Source organism: Syngnathus scovelli, chromosome 2 (assembly GCF_024217435.2).
Source record: "Syngnathus scovelli strain Florida chromosome 2, RoL_Ssco_1.2, whole genome shotgun sequence".
NCBI lineage: Eukaryota > Metazoa > Chordata > Actinopteri > Syngnathiformes > Syngnathidae > Syngnathus > Syngnathus scovelli.
In genome coordinates, this window is record NC_090848.1 from 5,955,953 (window position 1) to 5,980,956 (window position 25,004).

Genomic DNA, 25,004 nt, shown 5'->3' on the forward strand with positions numbered 1-25,004 from the left:
ATGAGCTTGAGCAATGAGGTGGACTTGAGCCAAGCAAAACTGTTGAACAAAGCGATTTGGGCATATTGTTTTCTGATGTCCCACATCTCGGCTTAATTGCCCATAATGAAATAAAAACTTGCTTTGTTCGTAAAAGGCCAAGTGTTTCTGCATAATGTCCCGTCTGTCATTTCCCAAGCACAAATGCAACACCATTGTCTTCATTTCTCCACCAAGACTAGTGTTGGGATCTGTTTCATCTGCAAATAAACGAGCTGATGTGCCTGAGAACCAAGGAAATATCTTCACCAGGTTGGCAAGTAGTGAGAAAGGAGACAGTGAATTGCAACCAAAGAGATAAAGATGTAGTGTGTGTGAGAGAGAAAGAGAGGGGGGAGCGAGAGAATGGAGAGAGAGAGAGAGAGAGAGAGAGAGAGAGAGAGAGAGAGAGAGAGAGAGAGAGAGAGAGAGAGAGAGAGAGAGAGAGAGAGAGAGAGAGAGAGAGAGAGAGAGAGAGAGAGAGAGAGAGAGAGAGAGAAACAGAGAGTGGGGGAACATAGAGAGAACGAGACAGACAGAAACAGAGAGAGAGAGAACGACAGAGACAGAAAGAGAGCGAGAAACAAAGACACGGATACAGAGAGGGAAGAGAGAGAGAGAGGGGACTACTGCAGCATAAAAAGTCAATTTTCTAAACCTTTGAAACCCCCTCCTGCTTGGGAACAATTACTGTCGATAGGGAGACCGTTATGACTAAACACGCCGGTGCCTGACAGTGAAGATAAACTTTGGAGAGAGAGCAGACAGTGTGCCATGTTTGTTGCAGATTATGATAGCGGCTTCGCTGGAGCTGGTCATTGCCTGCAGTAACAATGCAGAGAATCAGAGGCAATGAAACAATCCACAGCAGAATTTATTAGCCAGCAGACGCCAGTTATCAGCCAATGTCAAGCGTAGTTATCCAAGAAGAAAAATTACATAAACATCTCAGAATGTCTGGAGGAAAATATCTGCAGCAGACAAATACCTTGCGACCTCTGGTATTCAGAAACTCAGCATTCATGTCTTCTGCTAACATATGAGAGGCTTAAATCAATCTGGCACCTGGGTTTAACCCAATTTGAGTTAAAAATGAATCAATTTAACTTGTTTCGCCCAAAACAAACAATTTTATTGTACAAACGATTGGATTGGGTTTTTTTGCAATCCAATCCTGACCCTACTTCCTGGGTTGGTCCAATATTTAACTCAGCAGTTTTAAGGGTGTACACAAATCATTTAGGCTCCCAAAGCAATGATTGTTTTTTTTAATGCCTACTCTCACTAGATCACTACTCTAGATGTGATCAGATACATTTACGTGATGTTAAAATCACAGTTTTTGGTTTCCTCTAACTTTCTTGTCATATTTGACGATGATGATTGAAGCTACGTATTTAGACTTGGTACGTTTAATGGCTTCGGTGTAGCCAATTGTGTTCGCTATATTAGCACAAATACAGTACCTTTCTATCAAGTAAGCAGATGCATCAAACATATTAACCTTGAGTTTGCCTCAGACAATATATGCCAATAATTGTAGGTAGATTGGTGTAGAAGATAATAATGATATAATAGTGAGAGGCAAGAGACCCCGGGAGACCTTTGTCTTTTTATAGGCGTTTCATCTTTTGCAAGCTCAATACTTTCCACAAACCTAGACTCAGGAAAAAAAAAAGGTTGTGTAAGAGGCACTTGTTGAGAGGTTTAAACTCCACGCACCATTTCAACTTCCACTAAACAGATGAGGAGTCAGTGGCTTTGCCCAAGAAAAAACAAATATTATCCACTCCCAGCCTACCCTCCCAAATTCAGTACTTTTATTATTTCCTGGCAGGAGAATAAGCGCACAAGCATTCATAGATTTCACCTCTACTCTGATAAAGGTTATCTTGGCAATTTAGTTTCGGTGATATCACATTATGGAGAGAGTTATGAGGCGGAAATCAAATTTTCTTCGTACAGACTTGCAGGAGAGGAGATGAAAGCTGTATGAGACTGCACAGTAATGATATGGTTGAGGCTTGTTTAGACTGTGTGTGTGGAGTGTGCGTGAATTCCATTTTGCGCAAGTTCACTGCCAGCATGAGCTATTTCACTATAGTGCATTTTCAAAATTGCCTCATGCCACTGCAAGCTGATGTTGCACGTGGGAAATTGCATAGAGGTTTGCAAATAAGTCTCAGGACTGCTAATTGGGCTTTGCAGACACATGCCAGTAGTTTAGGACAGACAGTTTGTTTTTGGACTCAAATTCATCAGGAAGAAAGAAAAAAAAATGCAGGTGTGTGTTATCTATTTATTTATGGACGTGTTTTTCTTACAAATATTTACTAACATTACAGCTTAACTACTGCGTTAGCCTAGGTTAATGATCAGAGGTGGGTGATCGTTTTTTCCCGGCCCACATGAACAATGTGTTTATTTATTCATGTATATTCCATCCTCGTTCCTTTTCAAGAAGAGTCGCCAATCAGAACGATACACAAAATCGCTGTATATCAGTAAAGTGTCTGGGTCAGTTCAGAACAATAGAACGAAAAACCTTTTAAAAAAATGCATCATGTAGGTTTTTAGCTAAAGATCACTGATTCATTCATTTCACTGGCAATCAGAGGGGTTCCGCCTCAGCTTGATCACACTTGAATATAATCTGTCGTCATCAAAATACGACGCGTTTATGGAGTCGATGTAAACACATGCCGTGCGACTAGCACCGCCACGCACCCTTTCTTGTCAAACAAGGATATGGTATCATCCTGTGAGAACATTCAGGAATTTTAGGATAAGTTATACTGCTATAAATGGCGTTGAACCACAAGTTACTCTTAATGAGATTGCTTTTTTATTGTTTTAGTAATTTATTTGGGCTTTGCACCCTTTGCAAATATGTCTCAAATTATAAAAGTTTTCTGTTCAGAAATAACACATTCACTATAAATAAAAAGATCGTTAAAGCAAATGTAATGGAACTTTAAATGTTTTGCATTTCATTTGTACATGTTTTGTTTCCTACCTCAGTCTGTCACCTCCAGCAGATTGTTTGTGTTTGCCCATTCTGGACCGCAGCCATGTTTTTACTTCAATTCATTAAAGTAAAAGACAATTCAAATAATTTTGTCTTGTGCTTGGGATAGTAAGGTGACAGCAGCACCTGGATACTAGTGTGAATGATATAGTGAAAATGCCAATATGCCGGAGGGTAACAGGTCACAGCAACCTTTGTTTTGATTGTGGGGAAGAAAAGAACTATGAACTTATCATTTTTTAGTTAATACATTTTCAATAATGAACTATGAATTGAACTAGTTCATTTCAAAAGTTGTGAACTGAACTAGTTCATGTAGAAAATTAACATTAACATTTATTGTTAACAGGCTTTCATATACAATCATAGTGTATAAATTGAGAATAGCACTATTCTATGAAGGCAGCAGAGTGGGATATCTTAATAGATTTTTAAAATGCCAAAGACTTACTGTAGTCCTTGACCTTAGCCACAATACGGTACAAGTTCTTTCGAGCGACAAACTGATAACCTCTTGCCAGAAATAATTCATCTTGTGGTTAATACCTCTTTTCAAACTCGGATTCTCCTATCTACATTATTTTTTGCTTAACAGGGATATTGTTCGTAAGGAGAGTTGAGGGGGTCATTTGAGGGGGTGGGTTTAATCAGAGAAAGGAGCTCATGTGGGGTGGTCAATGAACAAGAAGCAAGGTACGTCTGACAAGTGCACGGATCAGAGAGACCAGAAAATAGATGGATAACAAATGAGGAAGAATAACTAAATCCATTTGTATGCCATCCCTGTGTTTAATCCAAAACATAACAGTCTTGTCTTCAAACAAAGTTAATCAACAAGATGAGACGTAACTCATTTGATCATATTTCAATTGGATTTCCCTGAGCACCAACAATGAAACAATATTGAAAGGCACTAAAGCCAAATTAAATCATTTTCACCAAATGCGCTCATTTGAATATGAAGCGCACAATAATTAATTAATTGTCATTTAGCGGCAGCGGTCACCCCTATGAATAGCCACGTTCTCTCCACTCAGACAAAAGAGAGGCTTGGATCAGGCTCACTCAGTACCCGTATCACGACTTGCAGCGCATTAGCAACTATTATGTGGCTCCCTTCTCCTCTCTGGTTCTGCCCCAGCAGAGCGAGTCACTGAGTGCTGCGTGCTTTCTTTTTGGTGCAAGGCAGAGGCTGCCATGAAAAGAGTGCAGCTCATGTTCAAAGCTGTAAACTCCATAGGGTCGCACAATTCATTTTAGTATAATTCGTTTTACAGGCATAAATTTGACACACTGTATAGCCGTTTATCAGTACCGATGGGATGTGAAGAAGGTGCACTTTCATTACAATATGTTATACGTAATACTAATGTGGTGATTTTGACATAATTCCCTCACGAAACTAAGGACTGATTAGAATTTTCCGCTTGTGTTTTTGGCTTGCCAGACTTCTGCTCAGAACAATGCGTCCATCATGTCTGACTCATAGTTCTGACGTTCAGGACTTTAATCTCTGTACCGGCCAATTTGTTTGGAGATTGCTGTTTGCTCTGGGGACTCGCACCCAAGCATGCGTGGGTGGTTTATTGAAGACAAGTGTACTGCACAATGTCCATAGGTGTGAATACCTGTGTTTGGATGCTCTCTGAGAATTGAGGGCAGCTGGAGTCGGCTTTAGCTCACTTACCACCCTAATGAGCCTAATGGATGGATTGATGATGGCAGTGAATGGACGCACACCTTATGATTATAATGAATTGTTGCCAAATAACTTAATTGCACATTCAGCATCTTCTTTCAAAGTTTTCCCTATTTGGGGGTCACCGTTATTGATGCATACAAGTTGTAATTAAATCAGATAGAAGAAAAAAACTTGAATTGACCTGTTTCTTCAAATCCATGGCATTGGCATTCAAGCAATAATCATTCTGTCAGTTTGAATATTGGTGCAGTGGAAAACCTGTAGACAGTTAGGAGAGAAAGGGGGAAATAAATTATGTGACTCGGCAGATGATGTTTGATGATTAGATGCAATTAATTTGAAGGTGCCCAATAACTGAACATCATTTATAAATAGTTGTTCCTCAAGGTGCTTGAAGATTCTGCCTTCCGTGGAGGATTTTGCAGTGTGGCTGTGGGAATTTTTGTCAACTGAGTGTGAGGTCAGAGGTGGAGGGTGTTGGATTCCATGGTCTGGCTCCCATTCTCTGTTCGTGAGGTTTCAATCATTTGACATGAGGGCTCTGTGCGGTCTAGTCTTCAAGGACATTGCAGAAAGGGGCCTTTTTGCAAGATGACCGACCTCTCTGTGGAACAGGTCAACTGCCAAGGATGAGAAGAAAGCTCTAGAATTGTTGCTTGTCAATGGGTGATTTACAAAAGTGTTTATGAATACACGCACGGAAGCGAAGCTTTCACGAGTCCTGATTTATTCGGTCGTCTTCGGGCTCCAGCTTGTAACCCAGCAACAGCGCTTTCAAGGTTTAATAGCACTGCCTGCCTGCAGTCACAACCAAGCGGCTCCAACCAACCAAGCGGTTCCAGCCACGACTGAGGATTTCCATTTCCTACCGCCATGTGGAGCTGACAAAGATCCATCTAATTCTTCTTCTTTATAATCTACTGCTATGGCGAACATTCAAGGCTACACCTGACACCCACAGCACCTGCCTACTACTTAAGAGGAGATCAAATAGTCCATCAGAGTTCCCAACCTATCTGTCGTGTAATTTGCACCACATTCACCTGTATCTTTAAGTAAGTTGACCCGAAAAGGGTTACAGCATGAGAGGGAACAGATGATAGCGGTGAAGTCACACTCAGTACCCACAGGAACATCTCAGGCGACGCAGCAACAGCATGTGAGCCAGTGAGAGATGACACGATGCACTGTGATTTGGTGTCCTCTTTTTGACCACAGAGATGCAGTTACTCTCCTTAAGTAGCAGGGGTCTTCTTCTTCATGTCAATTTGATCTTTTTTTTTTTTTCTTTTGTGCGTGCGTGCGAGCGTGCTGGGGTCGTTTTCTTAGCTCAGCAAAGTTATTCTTGATCTGAACATTGTCACAAAAATACATTAATTACAGGTTGTTAAGGCCTCACTGAAGGCAACACTCAAATGGACCATGTTTATCTATCATTTCTTTTGATGGAGTATATCCCTAGGTGTAACTTGTGTCGGTGTTTAACAGGTTCAAAGTGAATTGTCACGTTTGAGAATTCTTTTTATATCGTGGCCAAACGCCACCTAAAATGTGAAAACCCAATAAACAAAACTTGTATCCTTGAGTCTGGGAAGGACATTGCTGGGATTTGGCAGGGGAGCCCTCAAAACAAGAGAGAACAGCATCTGCTCCGACAGATAACATTCAGCATTTACTGGTTCGGAAAGAAGCACCATGGAGACAAGCCACAAATGTATACTTTGCAGCATTATTGAATGCTTGGAACCAGACAGCAAATACCATCATTTCACAAGAGGGAAACATTCGAAAAGGCACCAGTGGTCCCTAGTGGTCAACTTTGGAATCGCGGCTCTTGGAAATCAAAACAAAAATTTGAAGGGAGCAAACGCCTTGTCACATTTCTTGTATGTTGTCTGAAAAGAAACGCATTTGATTGTCAGCCTTGAGAAAAAAGATTTTTCCATTGCATTCTGTCTTTTCATGGACAGATCATGGACAGATTTTAGAAATGAATGTAATTTCAACAAAAATATACATTTTTCCACACGTTTTCATTTGCATAGTGAACGCCAGAGTGGCACTGAGGTGCTCATTGTTTCTTGAGTTTGTAAACACACGCAATCAAACACAAACAATGTGGCATGAATACAAATGCTGCATGAATGCATGCTAATTCTCAAGTCTGCAATAATCATTGCCCTTCAGAATGCCATCCAAAATACGATTTATGAAATTTATGCTTTCTTTTTGTGTTTAAGCAGCATTCTTTCACCAAATATTATTCTAATGTGGGCCAGCTGTAGGCCATAAAGAAGAAGGATAACAGGGAACAGTTGGCAATCGAGTGAAAAAATAGGGGGAAAATAAAGAGAGATGCTGAGCGCTTCCTGGTTCGATTCCAAATTGATTAAAGTCACCCTAGAAGTTGGTGAAAGTGACCTCAACCTGGAGTGTGGTGCAATGGTTTTAATTACATAAAGTGAGCTGGATTGATCAATCAACTTGAGCTAAAACAAATCACATTTGCGAGTGTGTGTTTTATTGTGACTATAACAAATTGCAGGTTTATTTCATTCTCGATTTGAATTTTCTCAGACTTGACGTTGGAAGTTGTCTTGTTAAGGCTTATCCACAAGAGATCACTACTTCATGCCAATTTGCAGCAGTCAGGAAAGGGAGATAGGTTGATTTACTAATTCATTGTATTGACCGGTGAGACGTAGGTGAGTGCCATCCTGGCACATTACCTGGGAATTTCGGCTACTCCTTAAAAAGGGCGTATTTGAATTCCTGGTGATAAATTTGCAAAAGGCACACTATAACCTTGGCAGGTGAGCTGAATAGAATGTTCACGCACTTGGAATATCAGTTGGATTTTATAAAACACAACAGCCATGCAACTATTAAGATCAGATAGGAATAAACAGCATTTTGTCATTAGTATTGTGTCAAAAGAGGTCAACACATTAGTTTAATTAGCCGAGAGAGCGTAAATTCATTTAATCATGTGTTTAATAGATGTCTCCATATTGGCCTGTCAAAATTTTCGGATGTAGGCTATTTGTTGTGAACAAACATTATGTTTACAAGTTATGTTTATGTATTTCCGCACACTTCATCCAAAGCTGATGAAGCGTTTTACAATTGAAAACTCAATTTATAGTGAATAAAATATCATGGCCAACAATACAAGAGTACAAAATGCCCATCACGATGCAAAATAAAAAAACAAACAATATTCAACTAAAATATATCTTTAAGCAGATTCTTCCAATTGATGTTTCTTTTATTGCCGCTTAAGCGTATAAAAATATGTGCTTAAAAAATCACAACGTTGCGTCAAGACGTAGCTAAAGTAGCTATAAGTTTATAACATGTTCAGGGTCAGCTGCACCCTGTTGCACCTTTGCCCTGACCAACGGGGTTCGGATCGATCCAACTGCCTGTGTGAATGAGTGTGAGCCGCCAGCCAATGACTGAGCACCGGATGCGAGATATCCGCTGGAACAACAGTCCCCCCCCTCCCGCCCCACACACACGCACACACTGCCACAACCACCACCACTCTCCTCCCCCATCATATGACGCAATTTACAGCCCCATTCCAAAACCTCAGTTCTGGACAGCGCGAGTTGGAAAGGAACTCACGAGGGCGAACAAAATACTTCTCAAAGCTTATTGGATTTAATAGGCAAAACTTTTTGGAGCGGCTTTGTAACTTGTGCCTACTTTTTTTTACTCTTCCTAAAAACAAAGTGGAGTAGGTGCATACCACGCATGCGCCAAACATGGGATAAACAGTCTTCTGTTTTGGTTGCTTTTATGGATAAACTTTCTTGAAAGCTGAAACTGAAAATAAAGTGTTGTAAACCCGGTAAGTCAGCATCTTCAATCTGGCTCTGAGTAAAAAAAATAATATTAATGACTGAATTTGAATGTGAAATAAACAGGTCTTACACATATGTACACACAGCCATTACATTCTCTGCTTTCAACCGCACCACTAACCTATCTCGACATGCGTTGTTTGTTTTTGCAACTCACAACTTCTTGTTGCATGTAGGCGTGTTCCTTAGAGGCCAGTAAGATGCACATTGCATTTGTTTTCTTCCTAATACAAACAAGAAAACCAAAGTTATGCCAAAACACACATGCATGCACATTGCATTTATTTTCTTCCTAACACAAACAATAAAACCCAAGTTATGCCAAAACACATGCTCAGCGGTTATATATGACCGTGTATCGTAAATGAACACTTATGCCATCTGTTTGCCAGGCATGTCAGTTGCCGCTGTGGCTGCATGCACACTGCACAGAAGAATGGTGGCAGTATGAAACCCCACCCCCATCCTCTTCCCTCATGAGTGAACTAACCAGTGGGGCTTTTTTGCACCCTCCTAATCTCTCTGCCCACAAAGTCACATTTAAATTCACTTAATTACAGGACTTGATTATTTGCATGTCTCTGTTTAACGTTTGAGCATCCAAATAAGATCTATGTTCCACGTTTCTATCCCCCGCCAGCTTCTGTAGGGGTACCAGCTCCTTTCAACAAAAGCTTGCCTTTTTTCTCCCCTTTTTTCCGTGTGAAAATGGATTTGCAAGCCAATTAGCACTAGGAAGGAGAAAAGTGGAGCGTCATTAACCTGTTGGATTTTGGTGTGAAATATTGATCAGAACAAAGCTGTACCTTTAACACAATGCACAAATGCAGAGTAACATGCAGTATGCAAACCAATTATGTATTCAATTAACAGATAACAGTTTTCTTAGAGGTTATTTATTGAAAGTGTGCATGCTCAAACTGTCCCTCTCATATTACAAAACATAACACAAAAAAGATATGCGCAGAGATGAGATCCAGTTTGACACATTGGCTTGTCTGAGCGCACTATTTGTCACTTTTGCCCGCTTCGGCGTCTGTTATCATTTGCATGGCATCATTTGCATGCTCGGTAAGTATAAGCTGTCTGTCCCTCTTGCAGAATTTCAAATGCGTCCCATGTCAGCTCGAGTGACCCTTCACTCCCGCAATGGATTCCAGAAATGTGAGTTTCCACGACGGGGGAGGAGGACACCGCAGGCGGTCATCACAGGACGATGGGAGCCTGCAGCCGAGGCCTTTGCTAGCCCACGATGGCATGCTGGCATTGGATCAGATGAGGATAATTGGGAGCTGCAATGAGTACACAGAAGGACCCACAAGGACTCCGGCCTCACAGAAGAGTGACCCAGTTAAGTCACAGTTTTCCGGCATTCATCAGGACACCCAGGACGAGAGGCCCAGTGATCTTCAGAACCTGCGTGCCAACCCAATGCCGTCGTCCGGGACGGAGGACTCTCAGAGTAGTGCGGGGAGCACTTGCTCGGGTCAGAGACTCCTCGACATCACGGGAAACGGTGACCGGATAGTCAGTGCCCAGCCCACATCTGCAGCACTAATTTCAAGTGAAAAAACGTTAAACGAAGAGCCAAAGTTGTCTGTGGCTGAACCCGGCAGCGGCGGGTGTAAAAGGCACTCCAAGTGCGAGCGCTGCGGTCTGTGCCGGTGCGATGAATGCAGGCGCCCTCGCCCGATGCCCTACTGCGTGATGTGCGGCAGGCGTTGTGTATGTTCTGTGCAACACGCGGTGGAATACTGTACATGCGTGTGCTGTGTCAAGGGGCTGTTCTACCACTGTTCCACCGACGACGAAGACACGTGTGCCGACAAGCCCTTTTCCTGCACGCAGACGCACTGCTGCATCCGTTGGACGGCCACGTCACTTATGGCTGTGATCCTCCCGTGTCTCCTTTGCTACTTTCCAGCTCGAGGATGTGTCGCCGCGTGCCAGAGCTGCTATGACCACGCTACACGGCCCGGCTGTCAGTGCAAAAACCTAATCCACTTTGAGGTTGGGAGCAAGCCAACGTAGAACGTGTGTGTGTGAGTGTGACTATGTTTGCATGCAAAAATGAATCAGTTTGCTTTCTAAATGCACTGGGTTTAATTGATCGACATCCTAACTACGATTACTATGTTGGGAAGATTTGGCTTTGGGGTGAAATTTTAGAATGGAAAAAGCACTCGAACCTTTTCAGGGGAACTTAATGTGACCTTTTTCAAACTTGAACAACTGTTGGGTAATTTTGCACAGGTTGGTGTTCTCTTACAAGGAGCTGGAAATTCACAACAATGGTTTGATCCATAAAAAAACATCAAAAGACTACCACTCCTCGACATTTCTGTGACTCCCCCAGTCTCTCTGCTGCAAGCTTTTGATGGCACTCTAAGATCCTTCGCCACTTTCTACTGTGATCATCTTTTGTGTTTAACCAAAATAAGACATTTGCAAACATCTGCTTTTACTTTGGAAAACAAAAGCCATTAATCCTTCTTGTGTGATATCTCTGAACTGATGTTTAGTTGTTTTCAATCACTGAATAATATCAAATAAACAAAAATAATTAGCAGTAAGTAATTGGGGGAAAATATTTTTAATACACTTTAATGCAACTGACACTGGATCCTATTATTCAATTTATCAATGGAATAGTTGATTTAAAAATCTTGGAGAGTAAAACATATTGTGAATGTTGCTGTTCAACTCCTTGTTAAGAGAAATGCAAGTTGTGCAAATGTACAATGAATAGCTCGGCATATGCATTCCAAAATTCTGAGATAGATGATCATATTAAGTTCACCAATAATGGTTGTCTTGCATTTTAGGTCCATCCTGGAATTTCTCACAAAAGCTAACTATTGCCAACATTGTACAAATTTGTACTTTGCTGACAACATGAATGTGCTAAATATCAAAAGATAAATAATAATACTAAACTGAGTACAAATTGAAACATAATACAAAATGAATGAGTCTGAAGTTTGATTAAATAGGTACAATATTGTGCTTGTTGTAGATGATCTTCACACTATTATTTACTATTTTTCCTTTGGGTTAAAGCTTATGTTTTGTAGAAGATCTGCTACTCTTGAAACTTGTGTTTCCCTTCCATCTTTATATTCTTATCTGTCCAAACACGGACCCTACATGGCATCAACTGGTCCTCTTGTGAGTGTTACCATGGTGCTCATGCGCAGAAAGCAGGTACTATAAGAGATTTTTTTTTTTCTAATCACATAATATAGACTTTTTTAAAAGTTTTGCACATAGTCAGATTCAGATGTTTATATGCATTCTAAAACATTGGTGTCCCTGTTTTTGCATGTAAACGTAGCGTGGGAGTGTGAATGAGTATGAAACTGACTGAAGCCGTGTTTGAGTCCTGCGGGTGAAGTGAGATGAGACACTCTCCATGACTTGAGCTACGGCCGACACCGTGGGTGCATGGCAGCATTTTGAGTCGTACTTGAAAGGAACCAAAACAAGCGCTGCACTCTTCTGAAGGCATACAGCCTTGCCGAACTTGTTTTTTTACCTCTCCCAAGGTGGTTGGTTGTACAATTTCAACGATGTTTGTGTGAGGGGTGTGGCACAGCCCAAGGATGAACCAATTACATTTCGATGCAAGTTCGTATTGATTTAATTCTTCTTTTTTTTTTTTGCTAACATTTGGCTTGAATTCCCATCATGAAGCTCGGTGACAAATACACGGTCGGAGGGATACCTATCAAAGTATATGATTTGGTGCTGATCCAACATGGATTTTGAGGGGGCTTGGTGGAGGAGGTCTGCACTCAATTCAGCTGTACTGTAGTTCTAAACTTTGTGGACTTATGTAATTCTCAGAACTGAAACTAACTAGTATGTTTTCATTAGTGAGATGCTTTATTTTTGTATCATAGAATATTGCCAACTGTGACAACTGCTCTTTATGTTCACTGCAATGTAGATTTCATCACTTCTCGTTTCAGGTCAATTGCTTAAGAACAATAGAGTTTGTACAATTGCACAGTGACCTATCAAACAATATTTTCTAATTTTAATATTTCTTAGTGTGAATTCAAAAACTATATACATATATTTATTTGATGGTTTACTATTTTATAGTGCAAAGTATTTATTTGTGTCAGTGCTGGGGACTAGCTGAGTGTCAGTGAAAAGGCAACTAAATTAACGTTTAAAATAAAAATAATCTTGATGTTTGACAGAGTCTGATTTTTATTTGATTGTTGTAACATAAAGTGTTTTTCAACTCTGCTGACAATCGGTGTCATCGGTTTTAATCAAAGGTTTGTTCTGGAATTCCTTTGTTTTGAATATCCCCTGCAGGCCAAACAAGAATATGACGCTTGTTGACAGCACACATTTGTGTTTGCAGCATTCAGTGTTTTGATTGACACTCAGAGGTGCAACTTGCTCTCACTTGTTTGCTATTCATCTGCAGCCTTTCTGATTGACAAGAGGGCTATGGTGGGAGGGGGGGGGGGGGGGTGTTATGTGATTATCAACTCTCACCTATTCTGTTTCATGATAGAAATGCCCCAAATCCCATTAGAGGCGGAAAAAGGGGACTTGTCCTTGTGTTTGGTCTTTATCTCGCCAACCGCAGGCCTCTCTGCAACCATTGTCACTTCAGTGAATGAAGATGGGGCTTATGTTAGGAACAAGGAGTGCGAAGGGTTAACAGCATCACTTTGAATAACAAAGACCGAACAGTTTTGCCGAGTTTTTAGTAGAACATGCATTCAACCTGTTTTGAATAACAGAAGAGGTTTACTTTGCTTCCCTAATGCTCCATGAAGCTACCTGCTGCTATTTAGGATTCAAGGAGGTGGTACTAGTCTGATTGGGTTGTGGGACATCCCAGATCTATTTTTTATTTTTTTCCATTATAAGCATATTTTAAAACAACATTCCAATTTAAGTACAAACTAAACACTTTCTGAATAGACAAAGTATATGTTATAATTTGAACACAAATGAGATAATGTCATGCCGTATTGTTTTATTTTTGTTTTGTGATTTTTGTTGTTTTATACTATTGTAGTTTTGTTTTTAGGTTGAATTGCATTTCAACATGATGGTACAATGCCATTAAATTACTTTTAGATTTATATTTTTGTTTTACCGACTGAGATTAACCACACTTCACACATGCATATTTTCTTGCTCCATAAAGAGTAAATTAAAAAAAAAGGCGCATTTGCCTTGTGTGTGCAAAAGTTAAAATGCGACTGCGTGAGCACCCTTTGTTGGTTTTAGCTGCACCTTCCCCACCGTCTGTGGCAGCTGACGGACGTAGTAGCTTATTGAGCCTGCTCACCAGGGCAGAACACAGCATAGGAAGACAGGAAGGAAGCAAAGCTTTTCTTCATGGTGGCTTTTGTGTGTGTGATGACCGATCTTTGAGCAATCAAACATCAGTGCTTGGAAGGAACTGCGTCACAGTGAGGGGAGTCACCCACCACCGTGTGAAAGCGCAGCTGTTCAAAGTTTATTCAGTTCAAGGTGAAACCAAATGACCTAAGGTCAATATGCACTGCATGCACAAAAGTACTGCAAGTAGGCACTGACAAATACATCTGTCTTTTTTTTATCATTTTCATGAGCTGAACTCAAATTAAGACAGTTTTTTTTTATAGTATGTACACAAATGACCTACTTCTCTCAATCACAAATCTTTCTAAAGTAAAGTTTAGATTTTTTAGTTTTTAACTTGCTGGAACACAATGTGATGGTCATGGAAGAACGGCACAAGTGATGTACTCTATACAAAGGAGATGTGTTAGCTTGTCCATCCATGAATTTTCTGAACCGTCAAAGTTCGCGGGTGTGCTGTAGCCTATCCCAACTGACTTTGGGCAGCAGGCGGGGGACACCAGTGAATGCCAGTGTGTTAGATTGTGTGAGGTAAAATGTGTTCACTCTCGATACTTGATCGGTTTTCTGCTGCCCGCTTTAACCACCCACAATACAGTGAAAATAAATGTAATTCCATAAGAGTGGCCTTTTATTATGGGTAGCCTAGGCACGCCTGTGCAAAAAGAGATGCTTGCACCGCGTGATACAAATGGTCACACCAGGTTCTATGATTTGTTTTTTGGAGGGGGCTTTTGTTACAATGAAAAGCAGGATGGTGCAAGGCTGCTGAATAAGTCTAGCAGCTTCTACTTGCAGAAGTGGAGCTTAATGTGGAGAAAAAAGCAAGTACCCATAAAGACAATTGAATCATCATTTGGTGTATTTGTCCATACAGGTGGCCCATCGTGTGTGGCAGACAAACAGAATTACTCCCCATTCTCACACCATTCGAATTCTCATTTTTGCCCAAGAAATCCAAATAGTTTCTTTATGTAAACTTTGAATTAAACTGCACTCACCTGTTATTTGTTGGGCTTGTTGCGGTTGTCATTAAAAGTCGATTTTCAGCTATTCCTGCAGTCTGGTGGTTTTGCGGCAGCACGGCAGTCCTGCTGGATTAAAACCCGGAAATGTATTTTTAGGGAGCAGAAACATTGATGCGGTTTCACTGTGTGCTTATGTAATTGATGATGCTTGCGCTCTGAACGTTCTAAGGAGACACATAAATGTTTCTCCTAATGATGTTACAACGTCCCAGCCTTATATTGATGTTCAAGCTTCAGGGATGGATAAGTGTCACAATAAAAGGTCATCTGACAACAAGAAACAACTCAAGGTGGAAAGAGAGGAGCAGCAAGCTGAGTCTGGGTCCGAATATAAAACCGGAATCAGCCAAGGCCCTTCGTGTGGTCAAATGAATGGCTTTATTGTTATCACATGCAGACAGCGAGGAGGAACAATGTGGGCATTGTGCACCTCCAACACCCCTATTCATTCTTATTTGCATGCATAGATGATAATGTGAGATCCTGTTATTCAACAATTAGAATACGTACATCATAAAAGCAAACAATAGCATGGACCGATGCCGATGTGGAAGTTAGGAGATCTTGTCTATGCCAAAGCACCACAGTATGGCACACTCCCTTTATTGTATTGCCCTCTCACTATGACTGTATTTGCACTGTCTGGTTCATTAGTCACAGAAAATCTTCAGTTCAGGATCAGGCCTCTTATGAATATAGACATTGAAAAACATTAGTTCTACAGTAAATAGAATCTAATCACAGAGATAATGAAACATGCTCTCAAAATGCTGCATTCAAGATGAGTCCATTAATCAATCAATAATAATAATGCGGTTACCCTCATGTATTGTACATTGGTGTGGTAGGTTGAGGGCGGGCGTAACATTTAATATTTGTACTATTTATTCATGATTGTTTAATCCTGACCAGCATTTATGTTTTTGTCGTTATTCACATGCAATTCTAGCATCTACGCATTCATTTCATGTGTTACATGCACTTCCAGTGCAGTCTAGCCTTCCACACGTAAGTCACAGACTCAATGAAGAGCAAGGCATCTCATTTGAAATTGGGAACTGGAAGTCTTCCACAATCAAATTTCAAAACCTATTCCCCAATCTTACCATCCATGTTTATTTTATTTCATCAGTTTGCCATCTGCTGGGAAATTTCAGGGCATTTGCTACTAGTATATAAGTGCGACTTATTCTTAGTTTGTACCCTTACTCCAACATCCTCTCTTGGACCTCATAAGTGGAAAATTGGGTCTGGAAAATTAGGGAGGAGAAGGTTTATGGTGTGAAGTCCCTCCACCCTGCAGAATTACCGTCTAAAAGATGCCCATAATTAATATTTGAGGAAACATTTCAAATTATTAATAGGGCCCTTAAGCAATGGCACTGAAAGGATCCCAGTGTTCAGAGGTGGAGGAGAGGTAGCAGGACTGTTTACTAAGAAAACAAGACAAAGTCGCTCTCCAGGAAATCTGCACCTCCACATGTCAAAGCTCTCCACATATGAAGGAGTTAAAGGGAATGCAGGTCTCTCCAGTAACCAGAGAGACCAGGCTTCATCTTAAAAAGTCCTCAAGTGTGAAGTGGGGTGTACCGACATGAGTCAATATTTTACTTTTACTCAAAATGAGCATTAAAGCTGTTTTTTCATTTTTAAATGAAAGCTGTTGTTGGATTGTTGATTGAAGAACCGGAACACGAATGCAACATTAACACGATGTTTAATCTCAACTCATTTTTTTTTTCCAGAAAGATACAAGTATTCAACTTTTCAGTATTCACTGATACCAAGCAACTGATACCAATGAATCAGATTCCTATTAAAACACTGACAAAGAATTTTGAGGGAATATTTATTTCTGGCAAAAGGTAGTTACTCTGCAATTCATCATTTAAATTCAAAATAAATAAATAAACAAATAAATCTGTTCAGTAAACTAATAATGAATTTGAATGTGGGATCTTCTGTTTAGTTGAACCTAAAGCTAATTTGACTGCCATTTAGTGGAAGGGCATGTAATTGCTCTGTCTATATGTGCAAATTGTAATCAATAAATAATCATTATTGGACTAATTATGTGAAATTTGATCCTTTACTGCCCCATGCCCGATGGCAATCATTGAGAATCACCAGAGTGAAAAAGATTATGACGTGAAGATAGGGCCCCCCCGTGGTTCAAAGAAACTATTACAGCCGTTATACAATGACAGTCGCATTGGCTGACCAAATACTTAAACAGAGTTAGAAAACACACATTGTATATTTGAATTCTAGAGATATTTTCTCTTTCATTTAAAATTTCAGTAAACCAGAAACAAAATGACATAGGAAAATAATTTATTGTATTTGCGTTTTTCTGACCAACTGATGGCGATCGTCATCATCCATCCAGCAATTTTCTCTGCGGTTGACATGGCAACCATTCTAGAGTATCGTCAATTTTGTCATAGTCTATATAAAGTCACCTTGAAAATGATGAAATGGAAAATGGATGGATGGATGTGTATGTAAAATCCTTCCCTATTTTTTGTCTTTTTGTGTAAAAGTACCCACTACCCAAACAACTTAATATTTATACAGTAGTCCCTTTCAAGTTTGTGACAAGGTTTATGTGAACTTTGGAGAAAGAGCCAAACTTTGACTAGATTTGACTCTCAAAGCCACCTAGTGAATCTTAAAGGAGCATTTAACAACATTAGACCTCTGCAATAATGAATTCAAAAGACAGTTCTTCTCTGACCATTAGGCCATCACCAGTGTGTTCCAAGTTTTATCTTGAACAGCGGATCAATGAGTGACTGATTTTGCTCTTCCCTCCCAAGCTATATGCAGCCTGATGAGATTGCATTTAATGGCCCGATGCCTGATGCACTGTGGTGTGAAGACATCTTTTAGTCATCTAGCTCAGAGCTAAAGGTAGGTGGTTCAGTGAGCCTACAGCACCGTGGTTCAGTCCTGTTGTAATTTCAACATCAATAAAGCCACAGAAGGAAAGCATCACATATCACTGATGCAATGTAGCATTACTGATCCTCTGAAGAGCAAAAACATTAAGATTTATATCCACAGCGATGAAACTGGAGCTTAAGATAAAATGTGCACTCAATCGATATTGTAGAAACCCTTTCAGAGTACCAGTAATGTCCTCTCATCAAAGTCACTCAAGTTAAACTGTCACATTTAAAGTTAAGAAGATGCTTTCAAGGAGGCGTAAAAGAATCCATTTATGTCAAGCTAACAGAGGAGGTTTGAAGCTCACTTTTTTTTTTTTCTGCTGAATAATGTTATTTGAAGAATGGCTTTCTGAGTCATTATTCTAATCTAGACAGTAATATTGAGTAAAATATATAACTACTAAATATTCAGTCCACCTCAGTCTAAAAGATGGGAAAGGGTCCAGCTCACCTGTGACCCAAGCGACTATAAGCGGTACAGAAAATGAATAGTTCTGCTGACATTTGGTGCATATTGAAGATTTTTCTTCATACAATCAACAATGGCAATACCTGCATCTCATTGTCTGTCAACGCGAAAAAAACCAGATGAACACAGGACAGAACATTTTCCTATCATAAATGTTAGCGATGAGATGTTTTCTGTGCTATGGATATAAAATGTCCCAAACGACAACCAAAGATCAACATATTTGTACGTCTTCGAACTTTATTGGCATTTTCCAATACATCAATTAATTCCAGTTACAATAAAGGACGTTACATGAGCTAAAGCAACAACAAATTGACTGTCATTTTGTATCATTTTTTTCTTACTGGTTCAAGGCTTTGTAAATAAATTGTGGATTCCTGATAACCCTGCTAATCATTCAAGCACAAAAATCATGCAACAAATTTGAATATTGCTGAAAAAGACTAAGGGGAAAAAGGCGATTAAGAAAAGATTTGGCAATACAGTCACAGTTCAGATGACGAAAGAAAAGAATCAGTGTGAAAAGTAAAAAGTGCTTAAGAAAACTGAAAAACAAAACAGCAGTATTTTTCACATGATTAAGATTTCAAGTTGAAAAACATGGAAAGCAGGTTTAATTTTTAAACCGCTCCACCACCACATCGAGTTAAGCAGACGCATATTCTACTGTACAGAAGTTCAAAGTGCAAATATGAATTGGTATTAAGCTGGTATTTACATTTCATTTTCAGGTTGACGTTTACTTTGTCCAATCAGGCTCAGGTCTTCTTGTCACTTGTACTGAATCCGCTGAACAATGGCATCTCTTTTACTCGTACAAATTTGCCAATATTAGGTGCCCACGTGATTCTGGGTGTTCCCATCGCCACAAATCACTTCCATTTAAAGAACGGACGTTCATATAAACATTTGTGTTAAATGCATGCCAAGTTGGCAAGTCACATTTTTAGTTGTATTGCCAAACTCGTTAAATTGTTAAACAATCGTTACCATAACTTCATAATCCACAACAATTACTGCAGGTAACTCAAAATAACTACATTGCATAGGACTTATAAAACTTGCTTTCTGGCCATGGCTTACTTGTCCTCCTAGAGCACAATGTGGCTCAGAAGCTTTCTTTTCCACCCCTTTCTTCACTGCTCGATGATCAATCACAAACACAGCCGATGGTCAGATATTTTTCTTTTCACTGTCAAAATGACAGCAGTGAGAGTAGCCCTCGTCCAGTATTATCATCTGGCTGGTGCTGCATAGGGCAGGAATAAAATCCTGAAATTCATACCGTTGACCATTTGGCTCAAACATACTATTTTGTTCACCTAAGAATAAAAGGATTAGTTTCTAATTACACTGGCTGCTGACAAAAATCTCCTTAATGTTCAGCCCTCAATGGTGAGCCACCATAGGATATGTAACCTGATCCTACATGCATTTATAAATTGCTGAAAATTGATCAAAGTAAAAGTGACTTAAAGTTTTTATAAGGATGTAGGCACTCCCACCGGAGGTGACAGTGCAACATCCTGGATGGAGTAAGACTTGATCAAAATCGTTCATTGGCTGCCTGGCACAACTCACTCACATGGAGAAAATTAAATTCTATTTACTATGCATTCAACTATGTCTATATCCCTGCATTTATTTTGCTGCCCTTCTTCCTCTTCACTTCAGCGATGGCCTGGCAGATCATTCGAGGGTGGATGGTGGTTGTTGGGCATCTCAATGAAATGGAATGGCGATGGGGCAGAACCCCTGCAGAGAATCACAAAAGGAGTCAGGGTCCACAGCAGCAGTCAGACCAGGGATGGGCAACTGGCGCTCCACAGAGTAACATGTTCATTAGGGATCGGGGGTGAGGGGTTGCAACCCACCCACACTTTTTGCAGACGATGCTTATTTGTGGTTCATTAGCGTTTTGTGAACAATTTCCTGACATCCCCCCAAAAAAAAACTACAACTTGAGTAGGGCGATGCGCCGTGTTTCCGCACTGACAGTTGCTGCGTTGGAGACTTTCGGCAACACTTTTCCAGCAACAGATTATTAACACCCATCGTTCCTGATATAAAATCAAACTTTTATGTCATGACTCTTTTATGTCATGACTCAGTGAAACAGCTGAAAAAAATCTCTAGTAAATCCCAAGTTCCTGGCTGTCAGTTCTCCAAGCCTGCTACCGTTTGATTCAGTCCCAGTACTCTTACATGGATGTGTTGTAGTTCTCGGGATGATCATCTTTTCCTGCATTTGGTTTTCTTCTTCACACAGTTCACGGGTACACGTGGTATGTTCCCGAAGCTGATTGGCTGACGCGAGGCGCAGCTCGCCTCGGAGAGGCAGAGTAAGCTTTTTTTGCCTTGCGTGTCCCACGCCTCGAACGCACCGCTCTGCAGTCACACGTGTTAACTCAACTGACTGTGATTGAACCGCATCCCCAGAAACGCGGGCAACAAATACGGTGTGAACGCAGCATTAGAAACTTGTGCTGCTCACATTGAACAGGCTTTTAAAGAGTCATCAGAGTTAGGGTGGAGTATGCATGTTCTCCCCGTGCCTGTGTGGGTTTTTTTCTGCGTACTCTGATTTCCTCCCACATCTCAAAAACGTACATAACCACCTACTGCCCAAAGTCAGCTGGGATAGGTTCTAGCACACCCACAACCCTCATGTGGATAAGCAGCACACATAATGGACAGATAGATAAATAATTCATCACATCAGCTGGAGCATATATTCATATGTAAAATGGTATTTTTGTCATGTACTGTTTCTGGTTCATAAGTGCGTGGTCCAATGTAATGCCCTTCATCACATAAGTTACCTCTTCCTGAGTTAGACTAATAAGATGTTGCTTTTTTACCTTAATATAAGAAGAAGAGACGTGTTCTGTGTGAGGAGGCCATGTTGTCTGTCATGTTGCGAACTTTTAGATAGTTGACAAAACCTCTGAATAACAGCAAGACACCTGCAAAAAAAAGATTGCCAGAAGCCCTTGAAAATTAGGATAGGTGTGAGGGGTTGGTTTTAGTAAACCATCCAAGTTGAATTGTCATAACTTACCAAGCAAAAGGAAGATCCACCACAGCCAGTACTGACCATTAAAGTAGCCAGTGAAGTAGTCAGAGAACTGGAAAAGAAGACAGTATTGAATGAATACACCACATCAAATCGAGGGCAACATCATCACATACCCTGACAATGAGAATCCACTTGATGAGGGAGAGGCCAAAGCCAGAAATGGCACCGTAGCGCCCTGCAATGGTGTTGGTCAAACAGAAGGACAAACAGAAGCCAATCCAGTTGAACAGAAAGGCCACTAGAGGGAGACAAACACAAAAGGATGAGGTCGATTGTAACCTTGCTTGCTAGTTGAATTCTTGCAGTATTTTAACCTCACAAAACCCTGAGAATCCATCTTGTTCTAAGCCCATTGTTTTTCTCTCAGGCAAACCACTGGCAGTGCAGGCCAATCACAAAGCAACAGTGAGTTGAGGGCCAGGTATGTGGCTGTGACAAAATCAAGTGACGCCAGGGAAATGAATGCATGCATGCTCGCAGTCACCGGTTTCCTTTTCAAAAAGAACAACAGCGAGATGCGCTTTGTTCATTTTCAACTGGTAAGGACGATATAATCCGTTGTTGTGATTGGTCAAAACAAAAGTTTGGTTGGCATGCACAAGATGTAGCATCGCCCAATCAGATATTTGTACCGCCACTCAATTGAATCACAGGCACAATAATCACAAAGTGGCAGTCAAGTGGCCGCTACGACCATTTATCTCTATTTTTCAACACCAACATGTGCAATAATAACTGACCCAGATGATACCGTTGGCCCCAATGCAATGTAAGATTTTACTTCATGTAAGCCATTTGGAACCGAAAATAATTCAGTAGTTAGAACAAAACAATGTGTCTGCTGATTATATTAATACATAAATGAATCACAAGGGGAATTATCATTTGCATTGGAATTCTGAACTCAACACAGCTCCAGTGTTTTACTTACTGAAAAAGGCCAGCATGAAGATTCCATCATTCCCAACTCGCAGTTGTTCAGCATCACTGAAATCATCTCTGGGAAGAAATTCATCCTCCTTATGTGGACAAAGGCACAAATGATTTTGAGAAAAAGCAAAGAAACATTGGTGGAAAAAAAAACAAGCAGTAAAATGGATTCGTACCCGTGACATCACCTCCGCAGCAGAAGCTGCCATGGCGGCAGCTTTTGCTTTTTCTGCTTCATCGTATGTGGGCAACGAAGTGGCCACGCTATAAGGTGGCGGCACTGGGAAGTCAGTTTGGAAACTAGTCTCTGTCGTGAATAAGTTGAGAAAACAGTATAATGAACAGAGGGCATACTGTGGCGACATCATCACAGAAACCAGGACTCAGTCTGAAGGGATTTCAAAAACAATCAACTAATGTGTTACATACTATACAAACCTTGTACTGCTGCAGTTGCACCCAATTCAAGACAGGCATAAGGTGGTGGCGACGCATCTGCCCCCTCATTTTCTGCAGGTGAAGGTGCAGGTAGCACGCTGCTTTGTGTCTGGCTTTGGTCCTGCGACGGTCCAGCCTGGGGGGTGGCACAGGGCTGTAACTCACTGCCGGAGGCCTCAGAGGAGTCCTCCTCGTTATGCAGCTGAAAGAGAAGACAGGACAAGTCCTTAAGAACACCATCCAATCCACAAAGGGTGTCTTTGAGCCTGGCACAATTTTATACTGGTAGGAACCAAGGCAATATTACTCGATAAAACGATTGAATAATAATCGACATGCTAATAGCCACAACGATTAAAATCAATAATAAATGGCAGCTGGTCAAAGTGCATAAATTCTCAGCGTCATCATGAGCCTCCTTCTGGGTCCAAACAACGTGGCCCGGCCTTTGTTGACAGCACTTGAAATGTTGTTAGTTACCTGAATATTGTCAGTCACTTAAATGTTGTACAGAGGCTAACATCAATCGGAGTCAAATTCCTTGTTTGGCATGCACAAACTTGGTCAATAAAGCTGATTCTGATGATATAAAGAAACAAGTCTCCGACGAACAGTACTGGGCATCGAAACTAGTGAAGGAAATGCTAAAAATATTCCCAAAAACTGCTAGCAGGGAACGCAACTAAACAAAAATGTGAAAGTACAAGTTTGAGAAAACATCAGGGGAGCCAATGTAGCTGAGCATGAGCTCACGTCATGGAAGGTCGTAGCACCCACGGTAAGATTAGGGCTTTCCATTGCATTTCTTGTCCGAACGCCGTCCAAGCCATCCAATGATGGCGGCGGCGCAACCCAAACAAGATGAACGACGTTTTACGTCAAGAACCACAACATACTAATGACGCAAAGTAACAACTATTTATCGGATCCGTTTGCCAAGACTAGCCTAACATATGCGGAAGTATTCACTCGTTATAAACACGCGCAACGAAATTCAAAAAACCTACTTTTCAAAACACCGAGCGGAGAACGTAACGAACATAATATAACGCGTTCTAATTAAATGGCAGAATACGGTGACAAGGCCCTGTTGTTTGGTTGTGTTTGGTTAGGTAGGCCAAATAGCATACCATTCTCAATACTCACCACTTGGTATCGACTTGTTGGGTCCATTTTGAAAAAAATCGACTGGCGAACAAGCCAGTCAAGAAAGCAGAGAATTTTTTCCCGTTGATCCAAATAGAATTGTCTTGTCTAACAAACACCTAAAGTAAAACCGACAGCGTAAAAATGGCCGCAGTTCACAGATCACTTGCTTCGTTGTTGCTAAAAATGTCGACGAGCGTCATCATGTTTGTTCAAAATCTAACATTTCCGTCATGTTTTTACAAAATAAAAGACTTGACGCAAATGTTTTCGACTCGTTTTAAAGGCTTGTAATTAAACATTTATATCTAGAATACGGGCTGGAATACATTTTACGTGTTTTTTTCTTGTGTGTAAAATAGCTTTAATCAAATTGAGCTACGTTAACGTATTTTATTTTGTATTCCGCAAGATGCTGTTCCGATATTAGATCGTCCTTCTCTTTCCAGACCCGGAAGCGTGAGCGATTGGATGAACTAAATGACGCAAATCGAAACCATGAAAGTCTGACAGTGTTTGTATTTTTCAATTCATATAGATATTTTTTACACCTTTGGTAGTACGTATTAGGGTAATTACTCTCCAACGCAACATTGACAAGCAAAAAGCTTTTGTGAGTACAAGAAGCCCACGCATATTTGAGTTGGACAAAGGACAAATCGTGCAAACTGAAAAGATAGGATTGCATTTAGTGCAGTGTTCTACATTTGTCAGAGGGTCAGGACAGTCACCTTGGGGACCAGACAGACAAATAAAAATCACATTATGCTACAACATTATTATTTGATGTTTATTTTTTATATATTATCCCATGACATAACTAAAGGCATCTTTATTTTATAGTCTCAGTTTCCAGGGTCTACTCTGCTTACTGCCCAAACTCAGCTGGGCTAGGCTCCAGCATATCCGTGACCCTCTCGTGAACATTTTTCAAATTATTTTTGCTGGTTGCAACGCATTGTGT

At 40.5% G+C, this 25,004-nt stretch overlaps 2 protein-coding genes and 1 long non-coding RNA gene across 3 annotated transcripts in view; 1 reads left to right on the forward strand and 2 right to left on the reverse strand.

Annotated features, from left to right (window-relative positions):
* Positions 1 to 16,730, reverse strand: part of LOC125988663 (uncharacterized) — a 35,859-nt gene extending 19,129 nt beyond the window's left edge. The window contains exons 1-2 of the long non-coding RNA XR_007488427.2: positions 14,998 to 16,730; positions 4,930 to 5,006 (exon numbers count right to left, since the gene is read on the reverse strand). This is a non-coding gene — a long non-coding RNA (uncharacterized lncRNA). The remainder of the gene's footprint in view (positions 1 to 4,929; positions 5,007 to 14,997) is intronic.
* Positions 8,281 to 13,598, forward strand: spry2 (sprouty RTK signaling antagonist 2). The gene is made up of 2 exons (XM_049754111.2): positions 8,281 to 8,604; positions 9,719 to 13,598. The coding sequence occupies exon 2, from the start codon at positions 9,767 to 9,769 to the stop codon at positions 10,646 to 10,648; it is 882 nt and encodes a 293-aa protein (XP_049610068.1). The 5' UTR covers positions 8,281 to 8,604; positions 9,719 to 9,766; the 3' UTR covers positions 10,649 to 13,598.
* Positions 16,731 to 18,664: 1,934 nt separating the features above from the next.
* ndfip2 (Nedd4 family interacting protein 2) lies at positions 18,665 to 24,243 on the reverse strand. The gene is made up of 8 exons (XM_049754115.2): positions 24,041 to 24,243; positions 22,895 to 23,096; positions 22,633 to 22,763; positions 22,458 to 22,545; positions 21,640 to 21,764; positions 21,509 to 21,575; positions 21,309 to 21,413; positions 18,665 to 20,202 (listed from the first exon to the last, which is right to left on the reverse strand). Exons 1-7 carry the CDS (start codon positions 24,065 to 24,067, stop codon positions 21,310 to 21,312), a joined length of 744 nt encoding a protein of 247 aa, XP_049610072.1. The 5' UTR covers positions 24,068 to 24,243; the 3' UTR covers positions 18,665 to 20,202; position 21,309.
* Positions 24,244 to 25,004: the final 761 nt, after the last annotated feature.